Below are 16,164 nucleotides of genomic sequence, written 5' to 3'. Positions count from 1 at the left end.
CTCTGTTCCATAGAGCTATACACGTTTTCTTTCACAGCATGAAATATATAATGTGTGATGTTTAGAACTTACACCTTGTGACCCATCAGAATTCCACCATGATGTGGTATACAGCATATAAGTAATAAAACACCATGGGGTGCTGTGATGCCATTCATTTTCCTAAAACAGCACAGCCTAAAGTTTATTCTGTTTATGCCACGGCAACTTGCAAACGATTATATATTTTTTATTTATGCGCATTAGAATGACACATCATACTATTTATCCATTAATAGTTACCATCCACAAAACAAGTTAGTTCTTGTTCTCTTCTGTGATAGCAGCCATAAAAAGTTGTTCCATCACCATGACTTTTTTCTTTTCTTTAAATTATTATTATTTTTTAATGTTCATTCATTCATTAATTCAGTCATCTTCAGTAACTCATTTTCTCTGGTCAAGTTGGCAGTGGATCTTGAGCCTATCCTAGTCACACTGGACCTTCAAGCACCTCGATTCCAAAAGAGAGGCATGAGAACTTACAGTTATGAAACTTAAAGCATGTGTGATGAAATGTTTATTTTAAGGCTGAATAATTTTGCCCATCATGCTGTTTAAAGGGCCAAACAGTGGAATACATAGAGCTCAGGGTCCTTGGTTCCATCCTGAGCTCTGGTTATTGTCCATGTGGAGCTTCATGTACTGGAGCTTCACATCTCTGTATCTATATGGGTTTCCTCTAGGTTCTCCAGTTTCCTCCCAAAAACATGCTGGTAGGTGGAGGCTGCTTAATTGCCCTAGGTGTGAAAGTGTGAATGAAGGTGTAAGATCTAGGTCCACCTTGACCCTGCCCAAGATAAACAAAGAACTAATATACTACCATGTTGAAAAAAACAATAGAACCCCTCATAAAATTTGTAACGCTTTTAATGGTTATAATGGGAATTGAATTGGTTTTAACAGAAACCTTAATGTCCCTGTGGGTCTCTACTAGTAATTTTTTGCCATCTATTAGCGGCACCTAATGTCTAATGGATACCATTAAGGACCAGTAATGGTATGGTAATAGTTTTAATGGTTAGCTGATGGTTTGTAGTGGAAACTATTAGAATTTATGTTGGGTTTTTTTCCAGCAGGTTAGGTTTTGTTTTGGGGTGCCCCAATACATTAATAGTATACTCAGTATATTTTAAAAATGAGTTGAATGAGTATTAATACACTTTCATTTTATTGTTTCCTAACCTTTCATTCACATCACAAATACATCACGTCTGTTTGAGGGGGTGAATATATTTAGCCTGTATCATCTTTTTATATCACTTAATGCAGTTTAAAACGTTTAGACACGGTATGGACCTTTTGCAGGATATTTCAGAGTAAAAAAAAACCCCGAAATAAACATTATAAGTGGATATGAACTGTAAGCTACAGGCTGTAACAAAGACAGTGCAAATAAAACCGCTCGTTTCCTTTTCTGACGTGTTTCTTGCTAATGGCCGCCAGAGGCACTGCTACCCATGATGCATTTCGCAGGGCCACGTAAACAGTCTGCTACTCCCCCTGACGCTACCGTCTTCGGCACAGCACCGGAAGCAGGAACAACATAAACATGCATATTTCTGCAATAACACGAGTGCAAATCTGAATTACAACCAAGCGAGGAATGCCTCTGCGAAGGTTAGCTGTGTTTCCTGTTTGAGCTTATTTTAAACACGACGTCGTCAGAAATAGCTTTAATCACACACACTGCATGTCTGGCTTCAGCTAGCTTATTAGCATGCAGATTACTTTGGCGTGTCTCATTAACAGCCATTATTAACCATGGAAATGTTTTCCTACGTTTTATAGAAAGCTTCGTAGCTAGTTAACAGGTTCATATATATATATATATATATATATATATATATATATATATATATATATATATGTATATGTATATGTGTGTGTATATGAGAGAGAGAGAGAGACTGGCATAAAGTTGGCTTGACGTTGGACGTTTGATATTCACAGAAATGAAGGGACCGTCTCTAAAGTTACACACGACATTGGTATACACGTTTCTAACTTCAACAGCATTTAAAGAGAATGACTTACAGTCCCGAAACCTACTGTAAAGTGTCATGTATAATGCGCACCTTTTATATTTCCTGATATTTAATAAAATAAACTAGCAAATCATATGTAAATATTGCCATACACAAAATATACAATGATTGAAAGCTGTATAGTATTTGAAGGGAATGACTTACAGTCACACAACCAACTGTAAAGTGTTCATGTAGGTGTCCGATATAACGCACACTTTTTAGATTTTTGATATTTAATCAAATTCAAGCCAACTTTATGCCAGATATATATAGAGAGAGAGATAGCACGTACCTAACAACAGTAATGTGCATGCCTACAGTAGATAATCACTCAGCTAGCAAACAGATTCAGTGTTAAAAGTTAAGTCTAGTGAGCTACCTGGCAGGTGTAGCTATCATGCTAAGTCTGCTAACCTTAGCTAGATTAGTTCTGGAGGTTTTGTTGGCTTGCTGGAGTAAGTTCATTCCTCCTCTGTTGGTTGTGTTTTAAAAACTGAAGCTGATGAAGGGATTCAGAGTAACCAAGACTAAGCAAATTTGCACTGTTGTAAACACAGCAGTGATCTTATGAACACCCTGACAAACTTAAATCTACAACCCAAAGGTGCTGTCCAGGGTACTGATATTTTCTATTCTTAAACATTATATTATCAATATTAGAATTGTTATATAATGGACTCATGTGTAAATTATATTATAGTAGCATTATTTACGTATAAGCTCCTTCCTTCTTGAGAAATGCATTCAGTAGTAGCCGGTATAAAGGAGCTGACAGGGCTAAGCACTACCATTTTTGAAAGATAAAAACATCAATTATAGGGTTTTATTTTGGACACCATCATCAGATTATTTGCTGTTAACAAATAGCTTTTAATTAAAGTTTTTTTTTTTTTTTTTTTTTTTTTTTTTTTTTTTTTTTAAACGTTTTATGGAACAAAGCAGAACAGCATCACCAGCACCCATAAGACTGCATCGCCTAGATCTGCAAGTACTAGATGTGTTGGGGAATTTAACATGTAACATTTTAATAATATTCTGCTGAAATGAACGAAACGAGAAAAGATTCGTTCATTTTGCTGAACGAGATTCAAAGATCCGAGTCAGTAAAATGATCCGAACCTCCCATCACTAATGCATTGGGGCTTATATAATATTTTTGATTCAGCTTTGCTGACGCGTCCGTAACGTCATTATCCGTGATCGAATAAGCGCACATGAAATGCATGTGGTCTTGTAATGAATGCAAACAAAGTGGATTATTTACTCGATCATTTACTATTTACCATTTTCCCCACTTTTTAAAATGCCTCTGGAAAAGAAACTAAAAGTAGATAGACTAAGCCCCCATTGTCCTGTTAAAAGTGCAAATTGCATAAAAGAACAAGATGACAACTGAAAGTGTAGTGTTTTTTTGTTTTTGTTTTGTTGTTGTTATTTTGAACAAAAAAAAGTTATAGCTTTTCTATTTACCCTTTTTGGTATTTGAATTAAACCAAAAAATTAGGGCATTACAGACTTGAAACACTTAAAAAAAAAATAATAATAATAAAAGAAGTCCATGTACATCTAGCTGTCGTAAACTGTGGTATGTTCTGTGTCTGAACTGTCAAGTAAAATATGCAGTGCTCATGCTATGTTCACCTTTGCTCACAGGTTTTCACTGTAAGATGTCTATGGTCCTCTTTGCCTCAGTGGTGCGGGTGAGGGACGGCCTGCCCCTCTCTGCCTCTACCGACTATGAGCAGGACAAAGGGCTGCAAGAGACCAAGAAGCACCTCAAGAGCTTGTCCAAAAAACTCAGCCAGTTTCCTGACCGCTGCTCTCTTAAGACTGGCCGTTACAATGTCAAGTATGCATTATACCTTTTTTTAGTTGCTTTAATGATGTACAGTTTTGCAAAGTAAAGAACATGAATGTAGAAAAAACGAGTGGGATCTGGCTGCAAAGTCCACCAAGTTTTAGGCTCCTGGAAAAAAAATTGGTAGCTGGACGGTTCAAATCCTGGTGATACCGCAGCAATCCGTAGCTGGGCGTCTGAGAGAGTATAAGTCAGTCTGTACAGGATTTCACAGAGTTTTCTTTTTTTGTGTGTGTGATTGTTGTAGCCAAGATGCTTTTTCTCACCAACATTTTAGATGCAATTTCCTGAAGTTTTTGTGCTTTTTTTTGTGGAAGACTACTTGAATTGGCGAAATTGCAGTTACGCAAAATTGTTTCTCGCTGTGATATTAGTTGATAACTGAGACCTTTTAGCTCTACTCATGTTCAATGCATGTGAATCAAGGAGGGCTTTTTCTCCGAATGGACGTTGTGATGACATTGCGTGACTCATCTCGGCCCAAATCTGTGCAAAATCTGCCGAGATATAGAACAGCTGCCAGCTCCGAAGAATACTGCAGAGTTCGCTTGGTGTTGCGTTCATTTCTGCAATCACAAAAAAACAAGAAATCCTGGAGGGACTGATAAGTGGTGCTGCTGTCTTGTGTTGGGGATGGATGACATTGCTCTCTCACCTGTCAATCAGAGTGACAGTAACCAATTGTGGGTGTCTGTGAACTTATCTGTCTGGAAGAAGGCAGTTCATGCTTTTATGCAATGGGGAGAATTAGCAAATGGATGATAGATGATCAATAGATGATCAAATGAAGAGAAACTGGGGTTTAAAAAAAGGCTTGACAAATCCAAATCAATTCAATTCCACATACGGCAATGGACAGGAACATGAACATGACGGTGAAATTTCTCGTCTGCTTAGTGCTTGGCGTACAAAGAAAATATCGAGAATACACAGTGTTTCACAAAGGCCCTTTAATCATGTTTAGGAAGAAATGATATGATGTCCAAATCATAATGTATTATTGACTTGTATCAAATATATGATGGCTTATTGTCTGTTAAAACCTTCTGCGGCTCACTACTTTGAAATGTTCGCAGAATTACTTTATCATTTTGTTAAATGGGTTGATTAGGCCTGTAATAGCTTCTTGCAATATAATCAGATCATAAGATATAGTAAGTCTTTGCATGCAGTTGACATTTATGGGAAACTATACGATATTAGATATGCCGTTTCTTCCACAAAAAAATGGTGTCTGCATACAAAGTCGTTCAGTCAAAATGAGCATAGAGTCTTGAAAGAAAGCAAAGTAAAGTGGAGACACCAGTTAAATTAGCGGCTAAATCAGCATACACTGATAGATGACTCCTTTGAGGGCCTCGGGTGTAGCCGTTTTGAAGCCTGGCACTCGAGGCAGCTGCTATTCATCACCCTAAACTGTGTTAGCGGGCACGAACGAGTCGACTCCCCCTTTTTCCCTGCCAGTCGGGGCTGAGTCATAGAATTGTTTCATCTCTCTAAGGAGACATTAATGTAAAGAGACTTGGTGACAAAAATGGGTTCGGTTTCCTGCGAGGCTGTCAAGCTGCATGCATATTAAAGAAAAGTTAAAGTAGCACAATGAGTAATTGATGAATAGGCTGGTGCGGAGGTGTGTCTCTGAAAAGTTTTGCTTATTCGCTTGGCTTTGTTATTTAGAGTTCATGAGTAAGTGTACGTTTTGTGACCTTCCAAATTCTTCCCGCGTTTAAGTGATAACGGGGCAAGGGGCACTTTTGTCATGTCACGATTGCCTGGCACAACTTTGCAACATCCAAAAGATATGTCTGTAGTCTTTTGGACATTGCTAAGTCACGCCATAACACACGACTGAAACGTTTCTCATGAACTTAAAAACCTTTTAATCTGAAGGTGAATGATTAAAATAAAATAAATATTAATTATATATATAATATAAAATATACACATACCATGCCCTCCACTAATATTGGCACCCTTGGTAAATATGAGCAAAGAAGGCTGTGAAAAATTGTCTTTATTGTTTAACCTTCTTAATCTTTTGTTCAAAAAATTCCAAAAAATACTCTGCTTTCATGGATATCAAGCAATTGCTCACAAAACACAGGTTTATCAAAAAAAAAGTTCTTAAATATAGGTGTGCAGCAATTACTGGCACCTCTGTGAATTCATATGAGAAATCTATATTGGAAGTATATTCCCATTTATTATTTATAATAAATACCATTTATTAGTATATTCAACATTTTTTAGTACACCTTGGAAGTATATTCCCATTTATTATTTATAATAAATACCATTTATTAGTATATTCAACATTTTTTAGTACACCTTGGTGACTAGGAACAGGAATTGTTCAGGGGTATAAATATGAGGTAACACACAGGCCAAGTTCCCAAGGAATATAGCTGTGATGTGCGGCAAAAGGTTGTTGAACTTCACAAAAAACCTCAAGCGTCTTCAGTTTGCCAGACACCACTGGAACTTCAAATAGGATCGGGTCTGTGGTCAGATGAAACCAAAATAGAGCTTTTTGGCAATAAACACCAGAGGTGGTTTTGGTGCACACAGAGCCATATGGGAAAAGTACCTCATGCCCACGGATAAATACGATGGTGGCTCTTTAATGTTTTGGAGCTGTTTTTCTGCCAGAGGACCTGGACATTTTGTTAGGACACATGGCATCATGGACTCTACAAAATATCAACAGAGATTAAATGAAAACCTGACTGCCTCTGCCAGAAAGCTTAAAATGGGCCATGGTTGGATCTTCCAGCAGGACAATGATCCAAAACATACATCAAAATCAACACAAAAATGGTCTACTGACCACAAAATCAAGGTCCTGCCATGGCCATCCCAGTCCCTTGACCTGAACCCCATAGAAAACCTGTGGGGTGAACTGAAGAGGAGAGTCCACCAGCATGGACCTCGAAATGTGAAGGATCTGGAGAGATTGTATATGGAGGAATGGACTCAGATCCCTTGCCATGTATTCTCCAACCGCATCAGACATTATAGGAGAAGACTCAGAGCTGTTATCTTGGCAAAGGGAAGTAGCACAAAGTATTGACTATAATGGTGCCAATAATTGTTGCAAACCTATATTTAATCAAGATATGTTTTTTTTTTTATATAAACCTGTGTTGTGTTTGCAATTGTTTGATATCCATGAGAGCAGAGTATTTGTGTGAATTTTTTAAACAAACGATCAAAAGGTTAAACAATAAAGACAATTTTTCACAGCCTTCTTTGCTCATATTTACCAAGGCTGCCAATATAATATTAGTGGAGGGCACTGTGTATATATACAGTGTGGTGTTATGATTATTATATAGTGTGCTAGTATTTAGATTCAGTATGACAGGTAGAAGATACAAATAAGATTTGTCAGTGTAAAGTTATCTGATGATAAATGGTTAATGGTAAATTATTTTGTTTGTGATTCAGTTTCACCAGCTCTCTGGGAGTGGGCTACATGATGGTATGCACAGAGAACTATCCCAATGTTTTGGCGTTCTGCTTCCTGGATGAGTTGCAGAGAGAGTTCCTTGTCACATATGACACGAAGCGCATTAACAGTGCTGTCAGGCCCTACTCTTTTATTGAGTTTGGTGAGTTCTTTGCACATTACTGTTCTGAAGTTTCTATCTCTTGATCGTTTGAAATAACCTGTTGTAACTACCTGCAAACAGTGTGACCCTGTACAAGCCTGTGGAACAGCTAATGTGGATGTAATGAAAATTTTTTTTTAAGACCTTTAAAAAAAATTAACAAAAAAAATCTAAACTTAATGTCTAGCCATCTTCAAATGCACTCAAACATGCTAACTACGCTACTCAGTTCTTTATATGTGACATTGTTTAACAATGGTGTACTTGAGATGAATTAAGCTATATGTAACCCCTGTTTTCACATCTGGAACTTTGTATTTACACACTGATTAAAGGGCAACTATATGAACTGTAATTTTTTAAATACCAGCAATTTATCGGGTGAGCAGTAGTAATAGTGCAGACAATAAGTGATTAAAGCCATTGCTAAAATGGATCAATGAGGTGGTGCAAGAATAGGAGATTCTGACTCTTCAATCAGTGGATCAGAATGAAAAGAGTGGCAGATTTTTATATATATGTGTGTGTGTATATATAGATAATATAGTTTAGAGATGCACCAATGTATCGGTCGATAATCAGTATTGGCTGATAAAGGATATTTTTCACGCTATGGGCTATCGGCCGATAGTTTAAAAACATCCGATGATCAGGGCCGATTATATACTCTCAATCAAAAGAGGTCGGGAAAACACATCGATTTTGTGCTGTGTGTAAAGATGATGTCTCTTGTGTGGAATGATGACAAAATTGCAGTTTGTAAACTCTGTAAGCTCTGCACTGATAAAATTTTACGACGCAGAAGTTTCGGCATCGAGTCAATCCCATCCAGAATTCTTTTAAATTGATCATTATTAATTTAAAAGAAGGTATTAAAGGCAGAACTATCGGTATCGGCCGATATCACGATCGGTATCAGCTGATAAATTTAGTATCGGTGCATCTCTAATATATAATGTGTGTGTGTGTGTGTGTGTGTAACAAACTATAAAGCATCTGTGCTTTTGCACCATATGCTTCTCAGATGTTGCTATTTGGTAAAGCAAATTTGGTCTTTGTAATTTTCTTTAGTGTGGGATGAAGTCAGGCATAGATGCATGTCATTGTTTGTAATCAAACTATTTATCCATTTATATCACTCAATAACAACAACAAAATGCCATTTCTTGGAATGGCCATTACAGCCTGTACAATATTGACATGATATTTTATCCAAATTGCAATAAAAAGAAAAAACAAATAGGGGAAAACAAATAATCCCTCAGTGCCCGTGTTAAAGTTGCTGTCAGTGTGTGTGCGTGTTCAGGTTGTTACAGGCTGAAACAAACTGTTCTGCCAAAAAGCTGCGCTCCGTCTGCTTCCCTAACACAATGAGCAGTGTGTCAGTGTTTGTGAGACAATTGATCTCTTTGCTTTTTTTTTGCTGTATTTGTTTAACTTAATAGACAACTTCATTCAGAAGACCAAGCAGCGGTACAACAGTCCACGTTCTCTTTCCACAAAGATCAACCTGGCTGATATGCAGACGGAGATCAAGCTGCGGCCCCCGTACCAGCTCACTCCTGAAGACCTGAGCTTTATCAATGGCTTTTCCCAAAGCACTGCTTCCAAATATAAAGGCATAGGTACTGACCCCACTTTATGTGTCCTCACTCTTATTGAAACCATAAATACCTACATGTGCTCAGCTCATTATTTTTGTTATTAGTAACATCGGAATTTATTTGTGAAGCACAAGCATGTCATCACGGTGTGATTTTCTCCGATTACTCCCCGCTGACTAGAAGGTTTTATGAATGATACAGAGCTAATCTATCTGTAATGTGACAAGATAGTGCTTCTTTGTATTACAGTCATAAACGTGTTATTGCGCTTACATTTAAAATTTAACATCTGATCAGTGAATTTGAAAAGCTAAAGCATTTCTTCAATAAATAGTTCATTTCCAATGTATAATGTGCTGACCATATGTTGTCAAGGTCATTGGACTTTAAAAAAAAAAAAAAAAAAAAAAAAGTGTGGTAATTCCATGTCATTTTCAGTGCAGGATCCTTATATATTTGAAATATTTGTTTTTCATTTGCAGCTTCTAATCAAATGTTGGAGCCTGTCACCTTGCCTGGCATAGTGGCATGTGTTCTAAGCATTCTGTGTGGTGCGCTCAACTTACTACGTGGGGTCCATGCCATCGAGAGCGTACTGCAGGTAAACTTTCCTTATGCCCACATTTGACAGTATACTAGAATTATGTTTAGGCTCTTATGTACAGTGCTGTGAAAAAGTGTTTGTCCCCATCATCCTGATTTCTTCTGTTTTTGTGTATATCTTGTACTAAATAGTTTTAGATGTTGAATTGAAATACAACGTAACGGCAACCTGAGTAAACATTTATTTATGTACTTTTAATTGAAGCAACAACCAAAAAAGTTATCCAACATCTATCACCTATCTAATTGCCCCCTTAAAGTTAGAATCTGATCAGAATTCATGTGTCCCTCAATTATTGCATCTTGCACAGGACCTGAAGCAGCAAAGCATCCCCACATCATCACACTTCCACCACCATGCTTGACTGTAGGTATGATGTTCTTTTTGTGGAATTATGTGGTTGGTTTACGCCAGATATAACGGGACCCCTGTCTTCCAAACAGTTACACTTTCGACTCATCAATCCACAGAACATTCTCCCAAAAGGTTTGAGGATCATCAAGGTGTGCTTCGGCAAAATTCAGATGAGCCTTAATGTGCTTTTCACTTTGCTACTCTTCCATGGATGCCATTTTTGCCTGGTGTCTTTCTGATAGTGGAGTCATGAACAGTGACCTTTATTGATGCAGGATAGGCCTGTAGGTCCTTTGATGTTGTCCTTGGATCTTTTGTGACTTCCTGGATGAGTCGTTGCTCTTGGAGGAATTTTGGAAGGTCGGCCACTTCTGGGAAGGTTCACTACTATGCCGGGTTTTTCGATTTGGAGATAATGGCTCTCACTGTGGTCCTTTGGAGTCCCAGAGCCTTTGAAATAGCTTTGTAACCCTTCCCAGACTGATGTATTTCAATCACCTTCTTCCTCATCGTTTCTGGAATTTCTTTCAATTTTGCCATAGTGTGTTACTGGGTAAGACCTTTTAACCAACTTTATGCTGTTGGAAAAGTTCTATTTAAGTGCTGATTTGATTGAAAATGGTTTGCAGTAATCAGGCCTGGTTGCGTCTAGTCCAGCTGAACCCCATTATGAGTGCAGTTTCATAGTTTTGGGGAATTAGTAACGATGGGGGCAAATACATTTTCACACAGGCCCAGTTGGTATTGGATAACTTTTTTGCTTCAATAAACAACATTATCATTTATCAGCTGTATTTTGTGTTTAAAATACAGGTTGTCTTTGTTTTATCTTAGTTTTTTTTTTTAATTTCTGAAACAATTTAGTACGAGATACACACAAAACCGGCAGAACTGCAGGTACTTTTTCACAGCACTTTAATTATGTGTTACGATTCAATGGTTATGCATTGCAGATACAGCTAGCCATCTACAGCAGTTTAATTAATCTAACAAAGGATTTCTGCGTGTAATTAGTTCATGCTGGATAATTCCTTAATGCGATACCCTTCCTCCTATTTTCTGCTCTGTCCGCAGAACGAGGATGAAGACTTTAATTATGTAATTGCCTTTTTCCTGGGAACGGCTGCTTGTCTGTATCAGGTAAGTTAGAGTCATCCATCAAGCGCTTGAGTGACTCACAGCACTCATTACCATCAGCATGGAGGGAAGGGGAGGGGAGCTGCTTTTACCACGTTCTTAGGGGAAAAAAAGGCAGCATCAGTGCTGATGTTGCTGAAGTAATTCCGTGCTATTAGAGAGCCACGAACACTAAGCAATACCTGATTTCCAGTTTGTTGCAAAAGCATTTTCTCTTAAAGAGTGTACCCAGTAGAAGTGAGGCTTAGAGGTAGCATGTGAGCTGGACTTGGGACAAGGACTCCTGAAGATGTGATCGTTAAACTCCTCCTCACACTAAATCACTGTGTAGAGTACAACAGCGAATTCACCCAACCTAAAATTGATTAGTTAGCATTTTTCCCAGATGAGATTGAGGCACTTATAATTTCACTGATGCGAATTGTGAAAGGCAAGGAAGAGTGTGTTGGCCTTCAACTTTCTGCTGATGCTAAAGTGTGTTAGTGTTTTTAGTACAATTACACTATACATGGACAAAAGTATGTGGACAACTGACCATCACACCCATATGTGTTTATTGGACATCTCATATGTGCTTGCTGTTGGGCGGGAAGACCTGGTTTGTAGTCGGCGTCCCAGTTTACCCCAAAGGTGTTCACTCGAGTTCATCTACACCAACTTTGGCAGATCATGTATTTATGGACCTCACTTTGTGTACAGGGGTATTGTCATGCTGGAACATGTTTGGGCTTTTTAGTCTCACTGAAGGGAAATCGTAATGCTACAGCATACAAAGACATTCTAGACAATCGTGTGCTTCCAACTTTGTGGCAACAGTTTGGGGATGAACCAAACGGGGGTGTGCTGGTCAGGTGTCCACAAACTTTCAGCCGTATAGTTTCTTTTTTACAAATAGTTTCTTTGAGAATGTAACCTGATTAGGTTTTTAAAATTTTTCTTCATAGTTTCATATGTATAATGAAGTTAATAAATAACAGCCACATTTTCAAAGCCTTTTAATGCTCATCCTTACCATTAACGGCAGTAAACCTGCAGGAATTATGGACGAGTAAGCAATGTTGTGTTGTGAAAAATGTGCTGCACAACGTAACAAAGCTATCTCTCTCTTCATTGTGCAGTGTTACTTATTTGCGTACTTTTCGGTGTGGAGGAACATCAAGTCATTCCTGGCCTTTGCTCTCATCTGCCTGTGCAACATGTACCTGTATGAACTGCGCAACATGTGGCAGATCCTTTTCCACATCACAGTTGGGGCTTTCATCACTCTGCAGATCCACCTAAGGCAGCTACAGGGCAAAACTCCTGACTACAATGTCTGAAGACCCACACACACACACACACACACACACACACACACACACACACACACAAAACCCTTCCCCAAAAATTCATACATAGCACAGTCCCCAGAAGACTGAATGGTGAAGATATGAGAGATGTTAGCCTTGCAGTTTTGGACTATTGGCATCATTAATCATCAAACAGACTGAATGTAGAGTCAACAGCTCAGGATCCAATAGCAGTTTAGTTATTACTTTGGTTATTCTGTATGTTCACTGGTTGTGCATTTTGTTCCAATTTTTTGAAAATACAAAAACGTATATAATGATTTTCATAAGGATGCAAATATTAGGCATTAATGTGTGTTTTTTGTTAATTGATATATAATTTTTTTTTTAAATAAATGGTGTGATTATAGATAATAGATTAAACCAGATAGGCAAGACTTTTTAGTTCATGGTACACGTGAAAGGTACCAGTACCACCATGATTCGCAACAACATACAGACCTTATTGTCTTTCTTATTACTTGACTAATTCGTACCGACACAGACCGCAACTAACAATCATACATTTCATATACCTTGAGGCTGCTCTTATCAAACATTATTACCCTAAAAGCTCATTCAGACCTGGCGCGTGTCACGAATATGATGTGTGCGGTTGTCTCGGTAGTCTCTGTGCTGCCTGGAATGTTTTCTGTTTACTGATGGATTCAGCTCTCCTCTGGCTCTTTCATGGCAGAGGAGTGGCCTGCTGATATATAGACTTCTCTTTACCAGCAGAGGTTTTTAGCTCGTTCTCAGCTCCCAGTGGGCACCAGCAAACCAAACCCTGACAACTGAATGAATGCTTCCTGTTATATTTATGTTCCTGTATGTAGATTGTGCTAAAGAAAAGACAAAGGGGTGACAGATGATGATAAAGGTTAAATACATGTCATTATTATATCAGTCCCAATGTTTTTAAGTCTTGCTGTCCAATAATATAGATAATAGAGATAGTAGAAAATAGAGGTCCCCTCATCCTTGACTCATTTTCATGTATACATTATAAAAATGTAAACATGGAAAAAACATTCTATTACACTAGATTTAGAAACGACATCAAGTTGTCAGTACGTTAGGTGCACCTATCTCGTACCTACTCTCGCTGGGCTTTTATCAGGTATGTTTACATTTACTGCCCATAGCCCATGTGTTGCTGTCAGTGTTGGGTAAGATACTCAACAACAACAACAAAAAAAGTAATCCACTACCTGTTACTAATTACTACATTACAATTGCAATTTGTTTACATTACTGATTACTGCATGTAAAAAGGAATCAGGTTATTAATTACTTTACTTTCAAAAACTATCAAACCTACAAAAATACACTACAAAGTGAATCTCAGTTCTTTGAGTAATTTTATCACGCGTTCTATGATGATTCATTAACGCGTCGAACGAGCCCCAGGCCTCCTCTCTCGACATCAGTGCCTGACTTCACTAATGCGCTTGTGGCTGAATAGACAAGTCCTCACAGCCACACTCCAGAAGTATAACGGTGACTCCCGCATGGTTGTTTCTTGCCATCACCTTGCTGCTGCATTCTCTCCTCTGATGCTTCGTGTAAAGGGTGCTGTATCTGTTCAGTATTGTCTGTTTCCCCTGATGAAAAAGTGCACCTATATAGGATAACTTTACCTCATACGTCTGCGACTGGGTTTTTAAAAAAAATTATTTTAAGTAGTATTTCCCCCCCCAAAATCATTACCACAACATTTACTCATGCCTCCATTGGAGAGATTAAGTTCCTGATCCTGTTCCTGTAATGCCTAACACAGGCTGTGATTCGAGTTCAAATCCAGAGACAGAATCAATGCAAAACACTGATTTTGTGTTCTTGCAACAATTTCTTTATTGATTTGGATGTATGATTGTCTTGAGCATGTTTGAGGCTTTGGTTAAAAAGGAAAAAAAAAAAAGTGGTACTGTTGATGCTACTAATCTTCAGAGGATCCACTAGCCAGAAAGCAGCCTCAAAGTCTCAATTATCCACAAGCAAATTTTAAAGTGAGAAATAGATGCCTTTTTGCTTTTTTTTGCCAAACATGCCGGTGGAGCTCTGGCCAAAAATGACATTCTTTTCATTCTCATCTGACCATTAAACAGTTCCTTGCTGCACATCATGCTTGTTGGAGTTCAGGTATTACACGTTCTTTCAAACAGCTTTTTGTTATGGCCGTACTTTCTAGTAGATGCTTATGACTTGAGAAAGCCTTAGATAGTGGACAGCACCAGCATAATTTAAGACTGAAGATGTTGACTCAACTTGCATATTTTTAATCTCATTAACTTTTCATAGTCGAGAAATTCATAAATTGTGCTTGTAGTGTCGGCTTGTATTTAGTTCTGAATTTGTGGAATATTCAGTATTGCGATTAGTTGGCAGGTTGTTGATTTAGATCGCTTGAACATGAAGTAATATAGAAACTGTTTGAAAATTATGCATTGTGGGAGCCTATTTGCAAAACAAATGGAGGACCTGGTAGAGGTCACTGGTAACCTGGTAAGAAAAACAGTAAGCATTAAAAGAAAAAGAATCTGGAGCAGTTGGAGCAGGTCCGACATCTGACATGAAATCGTTGATTTTTAATAAAAGTGATCCTAGTTTATGCTTCCATACATATACACTGCCATTTTTATTTGTTGTTATTCCGTATGTTTAGAGGGATAGCAGTCCTATATTGTCTGCTTTACTTATATATCAAATTGATTTGATTTAGAAGAGGAAGTGTGCATATAAGCATTCATTTTTACAATTTTATTGTAACATTTTGTTTCAGCATAACATGCTACAGTTTGGTAAAATATGCAAGATGAAGCAACATGCCCATTCACAGATTGCTTCAGATTATTATACATTAGACCTCCCTCTCCCTCTCCCTCTCTCTCTCTCTCTCTCTCTCTCTCTCTGTAGTAAGATGCTCTTATATTGCTATTAGCAATCCAGTGTGGTTTTCAATCTTCTTGGCTATGATACCACACATAGATTTAGGGTCACAGATCTTCTCCCAAAGCTCTGCAGAACATCAGAGCTGTCATGCTGGATTTAGGAACATCCCTCTACCTCCATTTTAAGTCCAGGCTTTGGCTGGGCCACTTAACTGAATCCACTGATTTGTCCTGAAGCCACTCCTGGATTGACCCGTGTTATCTGAGTCATTGGTGCGTAGAAAGGTGAACATTTGTGCACTCAAACAAATTGTCCTGAGTGTCACTCTTCATCTTTTCCTTGATCCTGACAAGCCTCCTACTCCCAGCTAGTTCTGCCCCCCCAATACGCCTTGCATACATTGAGAGACAGATAACTCCTCTACCAATCCACACGCTGAAGCAGATACTTAGTTCACTTCGTTTAATGGACGACTGGAAGTAGGATGAAACTGAGAAGAGAGTACCATACAATAAATGTATGAACTGAAGTAGTCAATGTTAAAATCTTAAAGGGCCAGCATATGTTTTACTCTAATATCACATGTGACAACACACCAGCTGCTGAAAACATCCCAGCACATGATGACAAACTCTGCGGCTATCACCGCCACCCTTCACACATTTCATGAAAGCTCCCAGTAATAATTCTTTATTTGACAGCATATG

At 38.1% G+C, this 16,164-nt stretch overlaps 1 protein-coding gene across 2 annotated transcripts; it reads left to right on the top strand.

The window, feature by feature from the left end:
* The first annotated feature begins 1,509 nt into the window (after positions 1-1,509).
* Positions 1,510-15,186, top strand: sec22a (SEC22 homolog A, vesicle trafficking protein). Of its 2 annotated transcripts, XM_047155802.2 has the most exons (7): positions 1,510-1,659; positions 3,723-3,918; positions 7,375-7,538; positions 8,984-9,163; positions 9,625-9,743; positions 11,175-11,240; positions 12,356-15,186. In XM_047155802.2, the coding sequence occupies exons 2-7, from the start codon at positions 3,737-3,739 to the stop codon at positions 12,554-12,556; spliced, it is 912 nt and encodes a 303-aa protein (XP_047011758.1). In that variant the 5' UTR covers positions 1,510-1,659; positions 3,723-3,736; the 3' UTR covers positions 12,557-15,186.
* The last annotated feature ends 978 nt before the right edge of the window (positions 15,187-16,164 follow it).

This window comes from Ictalurus punctatus, chromosome 6, assembly GCF_001660625.3.
Source record: "Ictalurus punctatus breed USDA103 chromosome 6, Coco_2.0, whole genome shotgun sequence".
NCBI lineage: Eukaryota > Metazoa > Chordata > Actinopteri > Siluriformes > Ictaluridae > Ictalurus > Ictalurus punctatus.
Note: the sequence above shows the minus strand (reverse complement) of the source record. Positions and strands in the feature narration are given on the sequence as shown.

Excerpts from the sequence above, each read along its gene's own strand:
- sec22a (XM_047155802.2), top strand. The coding sequence starts at position 3,737 with ATGTCTATGGTCCTCTTTGCCTCAGTGGTGCGGGTGAGGGACGGCCTG. Across the intron at positions 3,919-7,374 it reads ACTGGCCGTTACAATGTCAA|TTTCACCAGCTCTCTGGGAG; the intron begins GTATGCATTATA and ends TTTGTGATTCAG. Across the intron at positions 9,744-11,174 it reads CCATCGAGAGCGTACTGCAG|AACGAGGATGAAGACTTTAA; the intron begins GTAAACTTTCCT and ends CTCTGTCCGCAG.